At 35.8% G+C, this 22466-nt stretch overlaps 2 protein-coding genes and 3 non-coding genes across 5 annotated transcripts; 3 read left to right on the top strand and 2 right to left on the bottom strand.

Annotated features, from left to right (window-relative positions):
* The first annotated feature begins 2864 nt into the window (after positions 1 to 2864).
* On the top strand, positions 2865 to 2936 carry Trnag-ucc (transfer RNA glycine (anticodon UCC)). The gene has a single exon. It is a non-coding gene; the product is annotated as a tRNA-Gly (tRNA).
* Positions 2937 to 9634: 6698 nt separating this feature from the next.
* Trnag-ucc (transfer RNA glycine (anticodon UCC)) lies at positions 9635 to 9706 on the top strand. Its single transcript has one exon. It is a non-coding gene; the product is annotated as a tRNA-Gly (tRNA).
* A 187-nt stretch (positions 9707 to 9893) lies between these two features.
* LOC131949517 (SAP domain-containing ribonucleoprotein-like) lies at positions 9894 to 10883 on the bottom strand. The gene is given in 2 exon segments (XM_059311409.1): positions 9894 to 10352; positions 10355 to 10883. Coding segments are annotated over 2 exon segments (726 nt in total). The 5' UTR covers positions 10851 to 10883; the 3' UTR covers positions 9894 to 10122.
* A 4910-nt stretch (positions 10884 to 15793) lies between these two features.
* LOC131949515 (NADH dehydrogenase [ubiquinone] 1 beta subcomplex subunit 10-like) lies at positions 15794 to 16490 on the bottom strand. Its single transcript, XM_059311407.1, has one exon. The coding sequence runs from the start codon at positions 16480 to 16482 to the stop codon at positions 16045 to 16047; it is 438 nt and encodes a 145-aa protein (XP_059167390.1). The 5' UTR covers positions 16483 to 16490; the 3' UTR covers positions 15794 to 16044.
* Positions 16491 to 17424: 934 nt separating this feature from the next.
* Trnag-ucc (transfer RNA glycine (anticodon UCC)) lies at positions 17425 to 17496 on the top strand. Its single transcript has one exon. It is a non-coding gene; the product is annotated as a tRNA-Gly (tRNA).
* Positions 17497 to 22466: the final 4970 nt, after the last annotated feature.

Genomic DNA, 22466 nt, shown 5'->3' with positions numbered 1-22466 from the left:
ATTTCAAAACGGACAAGTGGATAGAAAAAGTTAACGAGGTTATTGATGATCATTCTAGAAAGACTACCGAGATTGGTGCAGATGTTCATAACTTAGGGCCGCAGAACGACACAGTCAGTAATAGATTGCTGAGATTGAAGAAATCAGTAAACAAGGAATCAGAGGAATATGTAACAAAGAATTTTATAGCAGACAGAGAGCACAGTTACTCCCGGTCAGCGTTAAACCAGATGACCCCATCAACACACCTACACAAACACAAGTATAGTAATCATAGACCATGTGAAAGCTCACAACACCTTTGCCCACACCGAGCCCCACCCTATCGGTCCTAGTGTGGTATATTAAGGCCTGGATAGAATTTGACCCGGAACGCCCCCACGAATGATTTTGAACAACGGACTAAAGTCAAGTCGATGTTTTTTTTGTGTGAATCTAAGTCGTCGAGAAATCGGCGTGAAGTAAAAGTCAGAACTGAAGTCTTTGAAGTCATATTGAAGTCTTTGAAGTCATATTGAAGTCGTTGAAGTCATATTGAAGTTGTTGAAGTCAAAGTGAAGTCTTTGAAGTCATATTGAAGTCTTTGAAGTCATATTGAAGTCGTTGAAGTCATATTGAAGTTGTTGAAGTCAAAGTGAAGTCTTTGAAGTCATATTGAAGTTGTTGAAGACAAAGTGAATTATTTGAAGTCATATTGAAGTAGTTGAAGTCAAAGTGAAGTCTTTGAAGTCATATTGAAGTAGTTGAAGTCAAGGAAAAGTCTTTGAAGTCAAAGTGAAGACGTTAAAGTCGTCGAAGTTTAAGTCGGTCAGTGAAGTCTTTTAAGTTGAATTGAAGTGAAGTCGTCGAGGTCAAGTTAGTCTTCAAAGTGAAGTTAGTCGTCAAGTTGAAGTAATTGAAGTCGTCAAAGTGGAATCAGTCGTTAAATTGAAGTCAGTCACGTTACTGAAGTCAAAGTTAAATAAGTGAAATTACTGAAGTCAGTTAAAGCGAAATAAGTCAGGTTACTGAAGTCATAAGTGAAGTCAGTCAATTAAGTCAAGCCAGCCAGATTTTTGTCAGAAGTCAGATAGTGAGAGCTGCTCCACTATATGATCACGTGTTGAAATGGCACGATATACACTTACATGTCTATTCTTTTTGTGAAGCTATTTCTAAGCTCTAGTAGTGTTTACGTCTATTGAGTTTATTAGGCTTTACAGATTGTTGTTAGATTAGAGTGTACTGATTTTTTTATTTGGTTATTTTTGTAATGTTATATTTGTAATGTTATTTTCTTAATGTTGTTATGCCGCCAGACAAATGTTCAGCACGTATAAATTTGGGATTGAGGTTTTCATTTAATGGAAGGTACCTCTGTCTGAATACTTGTCTGCGCGGGCAATAAATGGTCATGTAAAGCCATTGCTCATGGTCTCGTAATACAATTTCAGACCCACCAGCGTTACACAGAATGAGACGAGATGAAGAGACACTTCAAAGAGTGCCGCCACCTGAAGCCCTGATTACGTTGAATTACCTGGACAGCGAACAGCCCTGCTTAACAGAGAATTGCCCTGGTCAAGACAGCGGGTGCATCGCCACCGCTTCGCCCCCGCACTGGGGTTGAATAACAGACCGCCAGCTACGTACACCTACGTCGGCACATACAAAGGGTAGACGACCCATCGTCCAAGTTCCCAGCGTCGGAATGTTACGTCATTGTTCACCACCGCATCAGACAGCTCCAGTTCATCGTATAATCACTCTACGTGGACGTCTCAACCAGCGTTGAGATGAAATTGTTGCGTCATCACATTGACCAACGAAAGTTACGCCTACACCCGCCTCACGGGAATTTACATCAAAACTCACCACAACCCACCCACCACAGAGGAACGCCAGTAATTACATAACACTTACACATACACTGCTCGCAGAGCCGTTCAACCAGTTACACATTCTACTAAGATTGGCTCAAGGCCAGTACACGGCAACCTAGCCAGAACTGAGTTTCACATGATTGAATTCACACATACCATAACATAGACATACATTATCAAACAGAAACACCACAGACGTTAGGATACCTACACAAGAACGAAAACAATGACTTTTTTCAGGAACACAGACACAAGATTTTATGTTTTTGTAAACTGTGCTGTCCCATTTTGTTTTTGATTTCTATGATTGATGTTAGGGATAGAATAGAGTAGTAAGATAGATAGTTGTTGATGTATTAGATTAGTAGCAGACGCTGAAAAATATAATTTGTCAGCTACAGAAAGGGAGGGAGATATGTGATGACGCAAGATTACGTCAGACATGTTTAGCAGATATAGGTTAGCAGAAACAGACCATAGGCCTAGTTGGTTGGTTAGAGAGACCAATGGGCGCACAGGACTGACCGGTCACGTGGGACGGTCAGCTGACCACTGAGGCGTGGGGCAGTAGAGCGATAGGCCAGGAGTTGTTAGGTAGCGGTCAGAGACGGCCGAGAATGTAGATAGTTAGGAGATCATGATTAGATAGCGAAGAGTAGAGAAGGTGTTAGGTTGTAGAATGTAGATAGTGTTAGGATTGGTCGTGGGAGTTAGTAGTATAGTGAACAGTCAGTAGTAGAAGTAAATAGTACAGTGTAGATCAGTTAGGTAGAAACTTGAACATATATATCATTTTAATAAAGAACAATTATAGTTGAACTTGAACTGCGTGTTGTTGGATTCATTCGTTCCGCGCATCTTAAAAATCCCCACCCTCACAGTCAGGTACCCATTAGAGCTGGTTAGACTCAGGGGCTTTCCACTGACTTGTGACACCTAGCAGGTCAATCTTCAAATCAATCACCGTCGATTCAACCACTGTCCGATCAGCATTGTGTAGAGGCGTCGGTGGTGTAAAGGTCAGCATGGTTGCCTTCCAAGCAGTCGATCCGGGTTCGATTCCCGGCTGACGCATGCTATTTTTTATATTTTACTTTTAAAAAAAATCTATAATAGTTAATTTGAACTTTTAATGACCCAAGAATAATAAACCAATATCCGCATACCTCACTGTTGATACGTAGACCAAATGACCCAAAAAGCCACTTCCAACAATTCACATAAAATTAAGTCACACGTCAGCAAACAACTTCTCTCTTTCTCTTAATCAACCCCTCTCCCACAGACATACACACCCGGCTTTAAAAGTGCCAGTTTTTGTTTTCTTATTAATTATTTAATCGATTTATTTCTGAAATATTGACGGTCTCAATGAGGTATAAAACGATTTTAACCCTTTTTACAAGACGTCTTCTATACTTGAAGCTGCGTATACGACAGTGTTAGGAATGTTCAATCCATTTGAAAATACATCTTTGATCTATGCAATTAAAAAATGTGCGTCAGCCGAGAATTGAACCCGCATCGACTGCTTGGAAGGCAATTATACTGACCTTTACACGCTCACATTTAAATGGTTGAAAATAAATTCTAGATTCTTCGGATCAGCTGATGACAATGAATGACTATTATTACTTTCATTTGACGTCACACGTCTCCATCGAACTCGCTTTTGGGCAGCCCTCTTTATAAGCCCGACAACCCTTGCTTCTTCTATTGTCCTTCTCCATGATTTCCTTGTTCTGTCTACTTTCCCCTTTCCCCGGGGATCCCAGTCTTGGGCGACTATTGAAATTATACAGGTCTAAAGTTTGATTTAACATAAAGCAACAAGCTTGAAGCTGAGAATGGCAATTGTTGTGCAGCCAATGACACCCAAATGAAGTTTAAACCACAAGCAGTATGAGATTATTCGTAGTTTAGCTTGTTCGTGTTTGGAAAAAGCCATAATTGTATGTTCCGTGTATAATGTCAACATTGTTAAAATATCGAATAATCTTAATTAGATACAAAGATAACCCCACGTTACACCATACATTCGTAAGTTGACTAATATGACATATAACATATAACTGATAAATTGTAGCATATTTTCGAAAAAATTCACATTTCTAATAAATTTATCCAGAAAAAAACTCGTTTTAATGAAATTAAAAAAAAACAAAAAACAACTATAATAATAAAAAGCTTTTTGAATGCAGTGAATAAACTGATTTTCTTTAAATTTATAATAATTCACAACCATTTCAGTAAACCAAAAGTTTGGGTCTTTAGTCTTTGTAATTTATCGTTTACAAACATTTTGTCGCTGAGGATAATGTAGCAAAAATATTTTATTTTAACTATGCAGTCAACATATCCATGTGTGTGTATGTCTGTGGGAGGGTGGGGGGGGGGGGGGGGGTTGAGTAAGAGAAAGAACGAAGTTGTTATGTGACATGTGACTTAATTTTATCTGAATTGTAAGGAGGGGTTGTTTGGGTCATTCGGTCTACGTATCAACAGTGAGGAATGTGGATATCACTTTATTATTATAGGATCGTTATAAGTTCAAATTAACTATTATAGATTTTTTTAAAAAAGTAAAATATAAAAAATAGCATGTGTCAGCCGGAAATCGAACCCGGATCGACTGCTTGGAAGGCAACCACGCTGACCTTTACACCACCGACGCCGATACATGGTCACTCTCAATTTGATTTAAATTTTGATTTGCTAATTTTGATTTGATTGTTTGTAGTCCTCAATCGACCACGTCACACTCCGGGGGTGGGGGGGGGGGGAGAAACTTCAACTGGAAATTTCATTTTTGTATAAGTCAACTATTGACACTATCAGATGTCAAACGATGAATTTCACCTGTCTTGAGTCATGCAGAAGTCTTCCGTGGTTCTGCAACAATGGTATGTTGACTGTATAGTTAAAATAAAACCACTAATAAGGGCAGATAATCTAGTTTTTAAAAGATTTTAAACTAAGGGGAGGTAAAAAAACAAGTTCTGCATTATCTTTTCATTGTCGCCTGTAAGCTGTCGTCACGGACGGCTTCTTTAACGGGGGGGGGGGGGGGGGGGAGTAGAAAGTTTGGGGGAGCATAATCGTCCTTCACGAGCTAGTGACAGTGTTTTAAAGCAAAATATTTTCGGTCGCAACGTTGGTAGTGTCGAATTCACAAATTATGAATTACTGAAAAATAGAAAGTAAACAACTAAATAGCGGGTCAGCTCGTTTTTATTGGATCTTATTGCGTTAGCTGGGAATCTATTCCGGACCGTCTGTTTTGAAGGCAACCATGCTGACCTTTACACCACCGACATTCAATATGAGAGATAACTTCTAATGCGTAAATTTGGAACTACAGCCTTCTAATTATTTGTTTGATCACCAAAATAAATGCAATAATGGGATTTGGGAAATTACATATTTTAGCAACATAATCTTTTATTAAAAAGAGAAAGTTTGTTTTAATTCTTGTAAAAAAAATTGACGATCATTGCTGATGAGGTGCAAACGCTATTGAAAGCGTATCGTTTAATTTTAAACAATAACAATGTAAAAAGAAACAAGCTTTTTGTTTTCTTATATTGTCAATGTGTTTATTAATTTTGGACATAAAATACTCTTAATACTAAATTAAACAACAAAAATGTTTTTTAATAAAAAAATACTTAAACTTTATACAAGCATTGTATTTTCCGAAGTATTAATTAAATATTACCAAGAATAATTTTCATTTTCCCTTTAACAATGTTATTTTATAATATGGGAGATAATTACCTGCTCTTAGTTAGACAATCTATGAAATTTTTTGTTGTGCTGTCAGGAAAATATCGCCTACACCAGGGGTCCGCAACCTGAGGTTCGCGAGCCGCAGGCGGCCTTTTGATGTCAAGGTTGCGGCTCTCGAGTTCAATGCACACATATTAATAATTATACTATTTCATGTTCAAATCTCATAAAAAATATTATACCTTAAAGAAAAACAACTTTATACAGGATTAAAACACTCATCAGAGAACAGTGAGAAAAGGTAAGGTAGAAAGTATACGACAGCCGCTTGGGCACCAGGCCCAGCCCCACAGCTATGCTGTAGCTAGCACCGTGGCGACTATTCGATTTTTGTCACTGTCGAAGTGCCGACGTTTTCGAATATCGTTAAATGGGGAATGTTATTTTATAGAGAATGAATTCCTCTACCTGTGAGTATGCATTAATTTGACCCGAGTGACGTAGTATTTTAGTTATTAGTTTCATACAGTTGAGCCAGGTACTGGACTCTGGGTTGAGTAGGGTGAAAGATAAGCCTTGTGAGAACCAAAGACAGAAGCGACCGATACAGTAATCAAACTGTTAGAGTTTGCCATGTTAACGCCTGCCTGGCTATGAAAGATACCTACTGAACCAGCGGTGTCCGTAAAGAAAGAAAAATTAGTTTTTGGCTAGTCATATAGTTATATTATGTGATTACTGCTTTTATCATAGCAGATCTAGCTAAAACAGTTTTTGTGCGAAACATTTGTTTGTTTTTATATGAAACAATAAGTTCATATTTAACGCTATTTATCTCAAATCAAAAATCAAATTTATTTACCTAATCCATATATGAAATACCAAAATATTGAAAAAAAATAATGTTAGTGGCTCTTTAAAAACTGGGAAATTTTGTAAATTGTAACTTTTGGCTCTTTCGTCTCAAAAGGTTGCCGACCCCTGGCCTACACACAAGACAATTTACCCCGCTTAGATTGTTACATCATAAGGGTTAGATGGGGGTGATGTCTTATGTTCTCGTTCGCAGATATTTTAAGAAATCATTTACGTCCCTATCATAAATTATTATAATTTTATTGTCTATATTTTTACTTTCATTTTGTAACGAACCCCGGATCATTTACGAGTATATGTTACGTACGTTTTTTAAATAAAACGAGCCGTCCCGCGGCATATCATACGCCGCTATTTAGTTGTTTTTTCTACTTTTCAGTTATTCATAATTTGTGAATTCGACACCACCAACGCTGCCACTGAAAATATTTCTTTAAAACACTATAAGTAGCTCGTTAAGGACGATAACCCCCCTCCCCCCCCCCCCCCTCCGTTAAAGTAAACTAAATTATATGCCCTTAATAGTCGTCACTAAACCCGGGTCTGTTTGTAAACATTTAGAGTGAACCACAGCTCACCAGACCATTTAGGGGTGGGGGTGGTAGGGAGCGGGTTTACAGCTTGTTTTCTAGAGTCTCCCAGAAGAGAATTATATATATAGATTTTTCGGTTTCCCTATCAAAATATTGTTGATTTAAATTTTAATACTAAGTACAAAAATCTACATTAGTTTTTTTTATTTCAGTGCCTTATTTTATTCAAGTCGCATGTTTACTTTTTTAAATGATTGTTATGATAGACCTATTATATTTTAAAAGCTTTAATGTGGTCAGTACTAGTTTCCATATCGTGAGTCAGGTACCCATAAGAGCTGGTTGGACTCAGGGGCTTTCCAGTGACTTGTGACACCAAACAGGTCAATCTTCAAATCAATCACCGTCGATTCAACCACTGTCCGATTGGAATTTTAAATAAATCTAAGTTGGTACGTGCATCGGCGTCGGTGGTGTAAAGGTCAGCATGGTTGCCTTCCAAGCAGTCGATGCGGGTTCGATAATAAAATGTTTGATTACAAATAAATGCTATAATGGGAAATGGGAAATTACATATTTTAGCGTCATAAGCTTTTATTTAAAGGATAAAATTTGTTTTAATTTCCTATTTTCATAACATGTACAAACAGTGTCTCTTCCAGACTTTTTTCTCAGGGGGGGGGGGGGGGGGGAGTGGGTACTTGAGATTTTCGGGGGGGGGGTGGGGCGGGGGCGGTAGACTTTCTTCGGGGGAGGAGGGTGGCGGCAAAAATGCCTGGAAGAAACTCTATGTACAAGGTTTGTTATAATAACGGAGTTTATATTTGTTGAAAACGCGATTGTTTTTGTGGCTGTTGACTTGTAGTTAATTTTTTTTTTTTTTTTTTTTTTTTTTTTTTTTTAACATTTAGAACAAATTTTAATGCAGTTATATTCCACTTTAGATGATTCCAATATTATTGGCAACATCTAAGGCATCATAATCTGGAGCCAAGTGCACATAGGCTTTCTTTTCACAATCAGGCCTAATTAATGTATTAACCTTTGATACTTCAATATCGTACAGTTTCTTGACAGCCATCTTTATCATGGGCTTGTTAGCACGCTTGTCGACAATAAATACAAGAGTATTGTTGTCTTCAATTTTTTTTCATGGCAGACTCAGTGGTCAGAGGGTACTTAATCAATGCATACTGATCAAGTTTGTTACTCTTGTTCACACTCTTGCGTGGTTAAAAAATAAATTATCAGCTCTTTATCTAACATTCTGGCAATCACCAGCGAAGGCGTATTGTGTTTATTAATAAGAATAAAAACGCAATAAAACAACGGGTTTTCGTTTTCGTGTTTAGTCACCTTGTTTATTGAATTCAATTACAAAATACTCCGATTACTATATCAAACAACCAAACATTGTTTTTGTTAATAAAGTTAACACTTATAAACATTATATAAGCATTGTACTTACCGAAGTATTAATTAAGATATTAACGAGAATACGTTTCTAGTTTCCCTTTAACAAAGTTATATTTCAATATGGGAGATAATTGACTGCACTTAGGCAATCATTGAAATTATTCGTTGTGTTGTACGGAAAATATCCCCTATACTAAAGACAATTTACCTACCTCACATTGTTACATCATATGGGTTAGATGGGGGAGAAATCATTTACGTCCCTATCAGAAATTATTATAATTCTATTGTCTATATGTTTATGTTCATTTTGTAACAAAGACGGCTTATTTACGATTATATGTTACGTATGGTTTTTAATACACTTTTAATTATCAGGTATTTAATGTTATAAATAATTTTAGTCGACTTACGAATGTACAGAGAAAGATAAAGTTATCTTTGTATTCATTCTTATAGGGATTATTCGATATTTTAACAATTTTGACATAATACCCGGAACAATTATGTTTTATCCAATAATTTGTCAAATTTTAGTCTAGTCTAATTTTATCAAAAGTGTTAGACTGGAATTCTGAGAGGAATTCTGAGAGGAAGAGGACAGTAGACAGGACAAGGAAACCCTGGGGAAGGACAATAGAAGAGGCAAGGGTTGCCGGGCTTATAAAGAGGGCTGCTGAAAATAGAGTTCGGTGGAGACGTGTGACGTCATATGGACGTAATATTACTCAATCACAGACATCAACTGATCCGAACGTTCTAGAATTTATCTTAAGCCTTTACATGAAAGCGTCGGTGGTGTAAAGGTTAAATTTTACAAAACCTTCTAATCAAAAGCGAGTTAACAGCTGAGTAGCAAGTTCCAAAAAATATTTTTTAAATAAAAAGTGGTCTTCACTTCCTGGACCCCACTCTACCCTTTAGCTCTGATCAATGGCAACACTTCATCACCTTATCCCCCTCCCCCCAATCCTCCCCCCACCCCATCCCCATTGTGATGTGGTTTATGTATGACCTTACACAGGTCAATATTCAGATCCCTCAAATACATTGTTTTGTGGCAATAGTAGGCTTCTAGAAAATTGAAATTCCCAGTGGAAGTTTCTCCCCCCCCCCCCCCTAGGACTGTTATTATAAATGGCTCAATATTCAAATCAATCATTGTCAAATTAATCACTATCCGATTTGAATTTGAATGAAATTGATCGCTATGTATCGGCGTCGGTGGTGTAAAGGTCAGCATGGTTGCCTTCCAAGCAGTCGATCCGGGTTCGATTCCCGGCTGACGCATAGTATTTTTTAAATTTATTTTCTACCTCCCTATCCCCCACTACTGTGATGTGGTTTTTGGGTGACCCCAAACAGGTCAATAGTTTATATATATATATATATATATATATATATATATATATATATATATATATATATATATATATATATATATATATATATATATATATATATATTTTTTTTTTTTTCCATACAAGTATGTTTATTTGTTCTTGTGACATTAAAAATTTTACCTTAACATTTTTCAAATCTTAAAACAGTCATTAATTTTAAAGATGAAGAACCATACATGGCAGTGGAAACTAAAAAAATTTACAACAGTTTAAAATAATTGAAGATCCTAAGTGAATATTTAAATTAATGAAGAAAAGGTCAATATGATGAACGCACATAGATTTGTAAGCTGCCCATTAACATTATGTAGCTAGTCCAAATCGTTCTGCCCTCTTTTTCTTCTTGGCCTCTATGTCTGAATCTGTTGAAGTGACGGTACTAACTTTCAGACTAGAAGTAGTAGAAGGTGTAGCAGAAGCAGCAGTTGGAGTTCCAAATCTTTCAGCTCTTTTTCTTTTTCTTTCTTCTTCATCAGCCTTGGTTAATGATGAGGACACCACTGCACCAAACCTATCTGCTCTTTTTTTAAAACATCAATGTCCTCTCCAGTTGGGCTGGCTAGAGCTGCTGTAGGAGATTTGTTGGCACTTGCAGGTAAACCAAACCTTTGAGCCCTCAACTCTTTTTTTGCCTCTAAAGATTCTGCACCAAACTTTTTCGCTCTGAGTTTCAGTCTCTCTTCTTCTGAAAGTTTAGCCATTTCTGCTGGTTTAGCTGTCTGTGTAGTATCTGGTGTATTTTGTTTTGTTGTATCTGCCAAGTTCTTAACACTATTTGATGCAGTTACTTCTACTTTCTGTGGAGTGACTGCTGGTTGGGGATCAGGCTTATCCTCAGGTTTTGTTGCCAGTGTGATGCTGTCATCATTTAATATGTTATCAATGCTATGAATACTATCATCAAGTCCACCTTCTGATCCTTCAACTACTGCACCCAACGCTTCTTCAAGACGTTTGAGAAGCTCTGCTTTTGTACCAGTTATGGACAATCCTCTTTCTTTCAACACTTGTTTGAGTTCAGGAACTTTCATTTTTGTTGTAATCTTCCATGGTTTGGTCGGATATTTTAATAGATAAAAATGCAATAAAACAACGCGTTTTTACTTTTGTATGTAGTCACCTTGTTTATTGATTTAAAAAATATAATGCTTCAATTACTAAATCAAACAACCAAACATTGTTTTTGTTAATACAATAAACATTTATAAACATTATATAAGCATTGTACTTACCGAAGTATTAATTAAAATATTATTAACGAGAAAAGGTTTCTAGTTTCCCTTAAACAAGGTTATATTTCAATATGGGAAATAATTGACTGCTCTTAGTTAGGCAATCATTGAAATTATTCGTTGTGTTGTCAGGAATATATCCCCTATACTAAAGACAGTTTACCTAGCTCAGGTTGTTACATCAGAAGGGTTAGATGGGGGAGAAATCATTTACGTCCCTATCAGAAATTATTAAAATTTTATTGCCTATATGTTTATATTCATTTTGTAACAAAGACGGCTTATTTACGATTATATGTTTGTCAAATTATTTACTATACGATTTGAATTTCAATGGTATTGAGCTACCGTCGGAGGTGGTGTAAAGGTCAGCATGGTTACCTTCCAAGCAGTCGATCCTGGTTCGATTCTCGGCTGACGCAAGGCTCATTTTTACTTTGTTTTTCCTTTTTTTTTTTACTTTTACAAAAGTCGTTAATAGCTTATTTTTATTTTAAATTTTAATGATTCTAGGAAATATAATAACATCAACATGCCAGTTATCATAAAGACTGAAAGTCCCAAAGTTACCCCCCCCCCCCTACAAACTCAAAACTTTCATAAAATGACGTCATACCTATGCTAACCACTCCTTGCCCCCCTCCCCCCCCCCCCCCAACCATATTTTTAAAATCGCAGCATTTCTTTTCTTAATATATCGATTTCTTTCTGAAATATTTGCTGAGCTGTTTCAACACTGAGCATATCAATAGGTTACACAATTCTATTACAGTTTACAAAAATAGTCTTTCAAAACGTGAAATAAATGCTGTGATTCAGTTTGAAACATTAATTTCTACATCGCAAAAGTGGTCCTGACTCCCTGAACCCCCTCCCACCTCTACCCCTGATCAGTGATCCACCCCCACCCCATCACATTATTATTGTTTTTACGTCTGGTAGTGTCAATGGTCGGTTCATTTTTGGAACTATACATTTTCAATGAACGTTTTATTTTACGAGATTCTATTCTATTATAAAAAGTTTAAGTAATTAAAAATGGTATTTAAAAATATTGTCCCGAGTTGCCATACCACGTAGTGTTATATTAAAATATTCGAGAAAGTTTAAGGGAGATCACTCCCGATTTATTTAAATACTGTTAGGTCAGAATTCCACAAACATCCATTCACTAGATAATTACAGGGCACACAGTAGGGATGGACAGTAGGTGACACGTTCAAAGGAGACTGACCGCTCTGACAGGACAATAGTAGTCTTTATACTGACCAGTAGCCAGGGTTGTTAGCGCCAGGGGGGATAATTTGTTAGGTCACAAGTTTTGAGCCCATTGTCTCATGGGAATAGCTAGGGGGTTAAGACAGGGGTATAAATACAGGCAGGTTAATTAGTCTCCCTCTCTCTCGCACAAGCGCTCCCGACGTTAGCGGTTAGGGGAAGCCTCGCTCAGCAGAACAGGCATTCAGCACATTAATAAACAGCACAAACTAAGAAGGTCTCCTGTTCCGTTGATTATTTTACTGTTGCTGACTCGGGTAGAATCATTGAATACCCCTAGACAACGTCGGCCTTATTGGCTAGTGCCCGAGCCAGTGTCAGCAACGTATTCGGCCGGTGACTAAGCAACCCGACGGCAACATTGTAGTCCGGTCTGCAACAAATACAATTTCAAAGACATGATCATAAATTAAATGCGTAGTGATTCTAATTAATATAATTACTAGACGAGCAATATTTTAAAATTGTTTTTTACCAGATAAAAAGCTTGGATTTAATACAAAAAGTTTACGATTGTTTAAGCTCTTATGGTGTTGGTTGGTTGTCATTTGAAACATTGTTGTTATTTTTCATTGTTGGTTGAACCAGAGACGTAGCGACCCCTCCCGGAGACAAACTTTCAATTTGGCGTCTCCCCCCCCTCCCCATTTATATTTTATATTTATAATTCAAAATAGCAGCTAAAATGAGCTTATTTTGGCGCCCCTATGGTCTGAGCTCCGGGACATATGTACCCCCCTCCTCCCCCGTCGTTACGCCTCTGGGTTGGACTAGTCCTCTTCATCTCTGAAGGCAAACGTTCCTTCGTTGTTTGAGTCTTTTCTACAATAAACTTTGGTGTGTGCTGGGTCGTTGTCTGAGTGCCAGCTTTTGAGGTGCGTTTTTAGCCGTTTCTTAGTGGTAAAGTCGGTGTCTGTAGCCTCACAATAAGTTTGAGCATGTTTGAGCATGTTTGTATCTTGTAAGTTTGTATATGCGACAGTTTAAGGCAGAGGCGTAGCGACCCTTCCCGGCGCCCGGGGACAAACTTTCCGATTTGCACCCCCCCCCCTCAAACTTTTGATTTGCACCCCCCTGAACCTTTCAATTTTTTTACAACCCATTTTGGCGCCCCCTAAGGTCGGCGCCCAGGGACATATCTCCCCCCCCCCCCCCTCGCTACGCTACTGGTTTAAGGCGTCGAAGTGTTCCTTAACCATAAGGTTTGCCCGTGGTACGAAGAACAAACAAAAGCAGAGTAGGCAATTGTTGAGTCGGTCTTCAGTCGGTGTTTTGGACGGGGTGGTGGCTGTCTGACTCGCTGTCTCCTACATTAACTTGAGCTGCTTTTGATGTTTTATCCGGTACTTGGCTGTCCTCTAACTTCCTTTTGGTTGTTGATGTCAGCAAGATTGTTTGTTGTTGTGAGATTTGAGGGTCGGATGTGTCTTTCTATGGTGTCGATATCTGTGTGATGACTGCATACATGCTTGTTACTGGCTGTTGTGCTGCGTCGCCATGTTGTGGCTGATTAATTTTTTTTGTTTTGTTTTGTTAGGTGAGAGTTGTTAGTCTATGTCTTAGCTTTGCTTGAAATATTCATTTTACCTCGATGTTAGTGCATTTTTACTTTCTCGTATATACAAAGTATAGAGAAAGTCTTGTAATCGTGCAAAAAACAAATCGAGATTTTTACAAATCTCGACGTTTTACACCTCACTGATACGGAAAAACATAATTTTGCAATCTTGTCCGTATGTCTGTGTGTCTGACTGTCTGTCTGTCTGTCTGTCCGTGTGTAAACACGATAACTTGAGTACCGTTACAGCTAGGTTGATGAAATTTCATATATAAGTATTTTATCAAAATCGTAGATCCGCATCAACTTTAGAGCGATTTCCGATAACCGGAAGTGGTACTTTTCCTACTTTGAATTTTTCAAAAGCCTATAACTTGAGTACTATTTCAGATAGATAAATGAAATTTCACAAGTAAGTAAAAGATCTAATTCTCTACCTTCTGTTAAATTTTGAGTAATTTCCGTTGACTGGAAGTAGTACTTTACGCTACTTCCGATTTCTCAAAAAACTAATGTAAATTTTAAAAGTACTAATAATATTGCGCACTATTATGCGCTTTTTTATTTGGCGTTCACTTGGTGTGCAATTAATTTGTCTAGGAGATTTTATTCTATTTTTAAAACTTTAAGTATTTAAAATGGATTAAAAATCATGTCTATAGCCCGAGTTCCCGTCCCCTGTTATTTTATATAAGAATAATCGAGAAAGTTTAGGGGAGATCACTCCCGGTTTATTTAAAATAAAATCTGAATTTATTCATATTTCCCCACATAGTCGATCTATAAATAGCCGTTTGCTACTAGTCTGTTTTCGTCTTCTGTTCTTTATCTAGTCGTGTTAATTAGAATAATTAAGTTAAGTGTGATTACTTTATTTCTTGTGGCTGTTTGCTTGGTGGTTTTTAATATTTTCTCAAGTGTTTGCTTTGCTTTCTGTACTAATGTACAAGCAAATGAATGTGTTTCTCAGTTTCTTGTATATTTTGTTTGACGTTTGACAAGTTATTTTAACATTTTGATTTGACTTTGTATTTCGTAACACTGGTGTTGTATTAAAAATCAGTCTGTACGCTAATTCCCTTTCTTTTGGTGTAAAGAGTTTATTATGTAGGTTTCTAATATATATATATATATATATATATATATATATATATATATATACATCTATATATATATATATATATATATATATATATATATATATATATATATATATATATATATATATTATATTGTGTTCGCTGGGCCAACTAATCCTGGTGTATAAGGTTGTCGCTTGTTGTTTGATTAGGATGTCGTATATTTTGTGTGTGTCTTCCCCAATAATGCTTTTGTTTCCTTGGAATGTTGCTGGCGTTTCTTTATAAAATGTCATGTAGCCCTATACCTCCATTTAATTAGTTTTGTATTAATGTTTTGTGGCTAATGTTTCTAATAGTGTTTTTGAAAATGAATGATCTAATTTGCTTGTTTGTTTGTTTAATAAACGAGTTGGGAATTGTAGTATATGTCGCTGCGAAAATTATTTTTGGAATGATGTATCTGTTTACTAATGCAGTTGTGGCAAAGATAGTTGTTTTGTAGTATTGGTATTTTTTCAGATTGAGAATTATTTTATTGTTAAGTGTGGCCCAAGTTTCTTGGTCGTCTTTTGTGGGATCGCTGTTATAGGTTATTCCATGAGTTTGTCTGTTATTGTGTTGTAATTATCTTTACCTTTCCATATTTTTCCTTTCCGTTTAATTGAGGATTTTATTTATTTATTTTTTTTTAAGACAAGTTACACATTTTTATTCAACTGAAAATCAGCAAGTTAAAAAAGTTTCAAAACATGGCTATTTTGAAAACTAAAGCACTGAAAACAAGATGAATTAAGTTTTTATAACAGGAAAATTGTTTAAATTGTCCTTATTTTTAGGTCAGTTGAATCAATAATGAAAATAAAAATATTGGCAAATCAGATTGAACTGTTAACACAATTTTTTCTTTTAATCAACTACGTTTTCATAGACTTGACATCAACAGCGAGTATACACATTCTAATTAGTTCATTTATTTAAAACCTAGTATCTTGAATAGAACTATTTATTCAGTGTAATTTTTTTTACCTGGATTCCTTCTCTCCCAAATAAGTCTATGTTTCTGTTTCATGTAGGCCTATAAAGCACCTTTCCCGCTTCTCATATCACTATATTTGATGAACCAGTTAACAGGCGCCTGGTTATAATCTTCATCAATCTGTTGACATTTGTATTTTTTATCAGGACCTTCCCACGCATAGCATTCAATCTTTCTTTGCCTCAGAATCCTGACAATATCGCTGTCAACCATCCTGTCTCTGTGGAACTGCTGGTCAGCTTCATAGATGCAAACTGGATCTTCTTCATCACACTGGTCCACTGTTGGGACCCTATTGAAATGCCTGTGATAATACTTGGTTTGGTTCCTGCTCTGAATAGGTAACACCACCTTCTCTCGTACATAAGTCACTGGCCCGTCGAAAACTTTAAATAAAGCCATTGCAACATTCTGAAACTTGAAATTTCCACTATTTTGGGGTGATGCTGAATGATGCTCTTCTTCTTCGTGCCCCATTTCTTGTTTATGTCCTTAATTGAGGATTTTAAAATAATCAGCAGAACAATCGAAGAGCTGTTAGCAATACAATTAAAGGCGTATCGTTTTTTTAAAGGATAATAATGTAATAAAACAACAGCTGTTTCGTTTTCGTATATAGTCACCTTGTTTATTAATGTTAAAAATAAAATACTCTATTTACTGAATTAAACAACCATCAATGTGTTTTGCTAATTGAAAAAAACATTAATAAACTTTGTATAAGCATTGTACTTCCCGAAGTATTAATTAATAAATTAATGAGAATACATTTCTATTTTTCCTTTAACAAAGTTGTCGTTTAATATGGGAGGTAATTAATTGCTCTTAGTAAGGCAATCATTGAAATAATTCGTTGTGTTGTCTCTAAAATATCGACACACTCAAGACAATTTACCCATCTTAGATTGTTACATCATAAGGGTTAGATGGGGAGATATCTTATGGTCACGTTCGCAGATATTTTGAGAAATCATTTACGTCTATATCGGAAATTATTATAATTTTATTGTCTATATTTTTATTTTTATTTTGTAACAAACCCCGGCTTATTTACGAGTATATGTTACGAACGGTTTTTTAATAGAGTTTTTCGGTTTCCCTATCAAAATATTGTTGATTTAAATTTTAATACCAAGTACACAAATCTACATTAGTTTATTATTTTAGTGCCTTATTTTATTCAAGTCGCATGTTTACTTTTTTAAATGATTGTTATGATAGACCTATTATATTTTAAAAGCTTTAATGTGGTCAGTACTAGTTTCCTTATCGTAAGTTAGGTACCCATCAGAGCTGGTTAGACTCAGGGGCTTTCCACTGACTTGTGACACCTAGCAGGTCAATCTTCAAATCAATCACCGTCGATTAAACCACTGTCCGATTGGAATTTTAAATAAATCTAAGTTGGTACGTGTATCGGCGTCGGTGGTGTAAAGGTCAGCATGGTTGCCTTCCAAGCAGTCGATCCGGGTTCGATTCCCGGCTGACGCATTCTATTTTTTATATTTTACTTTTTAAAAAAAAATCTATAATAGTTAATTTGAACTTTTAATGATCCTAGAATAATTAACTAATATCCGCATACCTCACTGTTGATACGTAGACCAAATGACCCAAAAAGCCACTCCCTACAATTCACATAAAATTAAGTCACATGTCACAGACATACACACCCGGCTTTAAAAGTGCCAGTTTTTTGTTTTCTTATTAATTATTTAATCGATTTATTTCTGAAATATTGACGGTCTCAATGAGGTGTAAAACGATTTTTAGCCCTTTTTACAAGACGTCTTCTATACTTGAAACTGCGTATACGACAGGGTTAGGAATGTTCAATCCATTTGAAAACACATCTTTGATCTATGCAATTAAAAAATTGTGCGTTAGCCGGGAATCGAACCCGCATCGCCTGCTTAGAAGGCAAACATACTGTTTAACATTAGTCTGGACTAAGGTGAACATTGGACATGGTCTAAGATAAAAAATGGCAGGGTTTCTTTTTTCCCACCACAAATTCCTCAGTAACAGGGTGGGTGTGGGGGAGAGGGAGAGGGGGGGGTCAGTGTTTTAGTGGCACGCTGGAAGACAACTATTGTCATTGGCAGACGAAAAAAAAACGATGATTTTGACAGATAAGTGGTAAAAAGCTAAATAAAATCAGTCAAATATTTAAATAAATGATGTAAAATTAAAATTATCTGTAGGTTCAACAAAACGTTAATGTTTTCATGTATGTTAACCAACATTTTAAAATTCCCTTTATAGCATTTGGGAATCAACATTTTATAAAAAATCAATGCGTTAGCCGGAAATCGAAACCGGATCGACTGCTTTGAAGGCAACCATGTTGACTTTTATACCACCGACATTCATTATGAGAGAAAATTTCTAATGCGTAAATTTTGGACTACAGATTTCTGATGATTTGTTTGATCACCAAAATAAATGCTGTAACGGGAAAAGGATAATGACATATTTGAGCAACCTAAGATTTTATTAAAAAGAGTAAGTTTGTTTATTTTTTATTTTCATTGCATACACAATTTTTGTTATTATAAAGGTTTTTATATTGGTTATTTATCTAGCAAGGTTAATAAACTGCATTGCGATTGCTTTGTTTTTTGACGCTGTTAGCTTAAAGATTTTTTTTGCTCTTTTCTATTTTACATTGTTATTTAACCACTTTTGAACGTTTTGTATTAGCCACATAATGGGAAAATATCAATGATAAAACAAAACTTGTATAAATATGTAACATATATGTTCATGTTAACTCAAAGATTGACAAAATATTAGCTGACTTGCTAATGCATTGTACACAATACTTAGATTTGCGCATCGTTTAGTTTTAAACAATAATAATGTAATAAAACAAGAGCGTTTTAGTTTTCTTATATAATCACCTTTTTTTTTAATGTTAGAAGTAAAATACTCTTTACACTAATTAAACAACAAAACGTTGTTTTTTGTTAATATAAAAGTACTTACACTAATAAATATTATATAAGCATTGTATTTTCTGAAGTATTAATTAAAGAATTAACAAAAATAATTTTTAGTTTCCCTTTAGTATTGTTACATTTTAACATGGGAGATAAAAAATTACTCGTAGTAAGACAATCATTGAAATTGATTGGCAAAGCTAAAACAATCAAACAAAAGTATGTGCATATGCAAAACATCTTATGCAAATAGTTTAATTTAAAAAACTGTGAGATTAAATATTGTAAGGTAGTGAATTCGAAGATGAGTTAGATTTTAAGTTAGAAGATTAATATTTTGTTCACAAATGTAGGGGAGGATATTAATACTGTCCCGAGTTACGTAATATTTCTGTGGCTGTTCCCCTTTGACTGTAAATTAAAGAATGTACTTCGAGAAGGAAAGAAATGTTCTTTTAGTTTAGTTACCTCAACAAAGGGGTTGAGCCAGTAAACAATTTTTAGCGCAATTTCCATTCTGGAGAATTGCGTTTATTAACGCGTCATTTCTGGGAATGGATGGATGAATGAATGAATGAATGTATGGATGAATGTGTGTCCGGGCTTTAAGTCGTATCTCCTCCTCAACGAAGCAATATCGATGACTAGTTCCAAAAGCAATTATGTTAAGCAAGTTACGAGAATGAGCATAGGCCATAAAAATTCCGGCTTTCTTTCATGTATTTCCCGGAAAAGCCAAAAAACCTCGAAAAAAATGCAGTTTTTGGCCCATATCTCGGCAACCAGACCACTTAGCGACTTGAAACATGTACCAATCGATTCCTGCCATAATTTAGAACAATATTGCCGAAGAAAGTTTTCAAAAATATCCTCTCGTTTGGTCACAAATTTTAAAATTACAAAAACACCTACAAACCGATCGTTCTTCTAGCTTGAACGCATCCCAGCATTATACGTCAGAGCTATTTTTAGATAACATAAGGAAATTGCGCATAAATGTCACTAGACTTTTTTAATTAACTTGTTTTTTCATATGTACCGAATATTGTGAAAATAATATTTTATAATAAGCAAGCTGGTAAAATTATATAATCACGTAAGCTTGATTTGTGCAAAGGTTTCTCGCGTTATGTTTATTTTTATGATTTTTCGTAATTGTATTATTAGTTTTGGATACATTCATTTTTATAGCTATAGGATTCTTTAGTATGCCTTATTTTTATAATAATTAAGAGAATAAATTGCTTTTGAATTACATAGTACAAAACTATTTAAATGAGCTTTATTGGCACCCCTATTTTAAAGAAGAGCATTAAGTCATGGAAGTAGTCTGAACGTTTGCCTATCTTTAAAGGTACAGCTCTTGCAGATTTTATATTTTTCTACGCAACAGGGTGTGTTAGTTACTGTAGAACAATCACTGCTATAGTCGACCTGTTTGTTTTTTACAAAACCAATATCAAGGTACACGAAAAACATTATTTATGAAAAGTAAACTCATTGTTATTTTGGTCGGAGTTAGGCCCCTAAACGTAAAGGCCCCCCCCCTCCCCCGCATTGCGGGGTCTGGCGGCACAGTAGTTCCGCCCCTGGTGTAAGGTGGGGTTATCTTTGTATCTAATTAGGATTATTCGATATTTTAACAATGTTTACATTATACACGGAACATACAATTATGGCTTTTTGCATTTTCCAAACACGAACAATCTAAACTACTAATAATCTCATACTGCTTGTGGTTTAAACTTCATTTGGGTGTCATTGGCTCCACAACAATTGTCAGTCTCAGCGTGTTGCTTTATGTTAAATCAAACTTTAGACCTGTATAATTTCAATAGTCGCCAAAGTGTGGGATCCCGAGGGGAAGAGGAAAGTAGGCAGGACAAGGAAATCATGGAGAAGGACAATAGAAGAGGCAAGGGTTGCCGCGCTTATAAAGAGGGCTGCCCAAAAGCGAGTTCGGTGGAGACGTGTGACGTCAAATGAAAGTAATATTAGTCATTCATTGTCATCAGCTGATCCGAATGGTCTAGAATTTATCTTCAACCATTTAAATGTGAACGTGTAAATATCAGTATAATTGCCTTCCAAGCAGTCGATCCGGGTTCGATTCCCGGCTGACGCACATTTTGTATTTGCCTAGATCAGGGGTCGGCAACCGTTTGAGACGGAAGAGCCAAAAGCTACTATTCACAAAATTACCCAGATTTTAAAGAGCCACAAACATTGTTATGTCAATAGTATAGTCAATAGTATAGTGTTTGTTAAAGATTATATATATATATATATATATATATATATATATATATATATATATATATATATATATATATGTAACGAGCGAACATTTATCCTGCCGACAACGCCAATTGTAACGAGCCAACAGTTACCATGCTCGCAACGCCACATGTAATGAGACCTAATTGCCTGTAGTGCCACGTGTTAACGAGTTTAACCACTCATTCTAGACAACATTGACCACAGTATAGATACTCAAGATGCAGGTTCGCTATTGATCCTTTATTACATGAATCAAGAAATGCTTCATAATAACACAATAAATCAACAGGAATGCTTCTCAATAATAGTCTGAATCAACTGACCCCTAACAGTCCTTCACTAGGCTTTATATAACTGAATCCACATGTCTATAATCCTTCTTAACACAATACGGCTAACCCGTTCTATAACCGACTTGACATAGTCACACAGACTGACTGATCTAAGCGAGCGATGAAAGAGGTAAGAGGTCGAGCTCAGTCGTCCCCTCCTATTTATCCCCTGAAATCGTAGTCGTACTTGTATCCATTTCCGTAATCGATACTTGTAATCGATGTCTCCGAATACCAACGGCGCAGTTTCTGACGTACAGTCCGATCCAATAAAACATCTGCATCCCATCAATCAAAGTTGACAGATCGTCTGAATCTTCCTCGTACCATTTCCCAAAATAGCACGCGTTGGCTTTGAGGTTGTTATCCGTCCGATCTAATAAGCCACCTGTTATGGTTGCATCAGATTGTAATCTGCGTCGCGGCTTATCGTTCGTTATCATTTGTAACTGGTAGTTAGGCCTACCCCAGTTACATATATATATATATATATATTATAATTTTAAATAAATAGCTTTAAATGTATGAAATAATCTCATTTGTTTCTGTGTTGAAAGGGTCTATTATAAACGTCAGAGTGCTTGAATTTGTTTTGAATTGCTCAAATCTCTCAGTGAAAACATCCTTCATTTTGTTTATAGTAATACTGAAGTAATTCATGTTTATAGTAGCATTGGTTTCATCACGATATTTTTATTTCCAGATTTTTCGTAATTAAGTAATTTACCGCTTTCCGTGGTTTTAACCAAAAAAGGTTGTTTTTTTTTCGAAACAATCCACCTCTTCAACCAAGGCATATGCTGGGTTTTCCTTCCAGTTTAACATTAAACTCATTTAGTTTCTTTATGATATCTACCATGAAGTTGAATGTTACAATTCCGAATGGACAATTTAATAGAAAGTACAT

This window comes from Physella acuta, unplaced genomic scaffold, assembly GCF_028476545.2.
Source record: "Physella acuta isolate Inbredline_101_S28 unplaced genomic scaffold, ASM2847654v3 ptg000699l, whole genome shotgun sequence".
Classification (NCBI taxonomy): Eukaryota; Metazoa; Mollusca; class Gastropoda; family Physidae; genus Physella; species Physella acuta.
This window is presented reverse-complemented; position numbering and strand designations above follow the sequence as displayed.

What these genes read in the sequence shown, in the direction of transcription:
- LOC131949515 (XM_059311407.1), bottom strand. Translation starts at nt 16,482, where the DNA reads ATGGGGCACGAAGAAGAAGAGCATCATTCAGCATCACCCCAAAATAGT.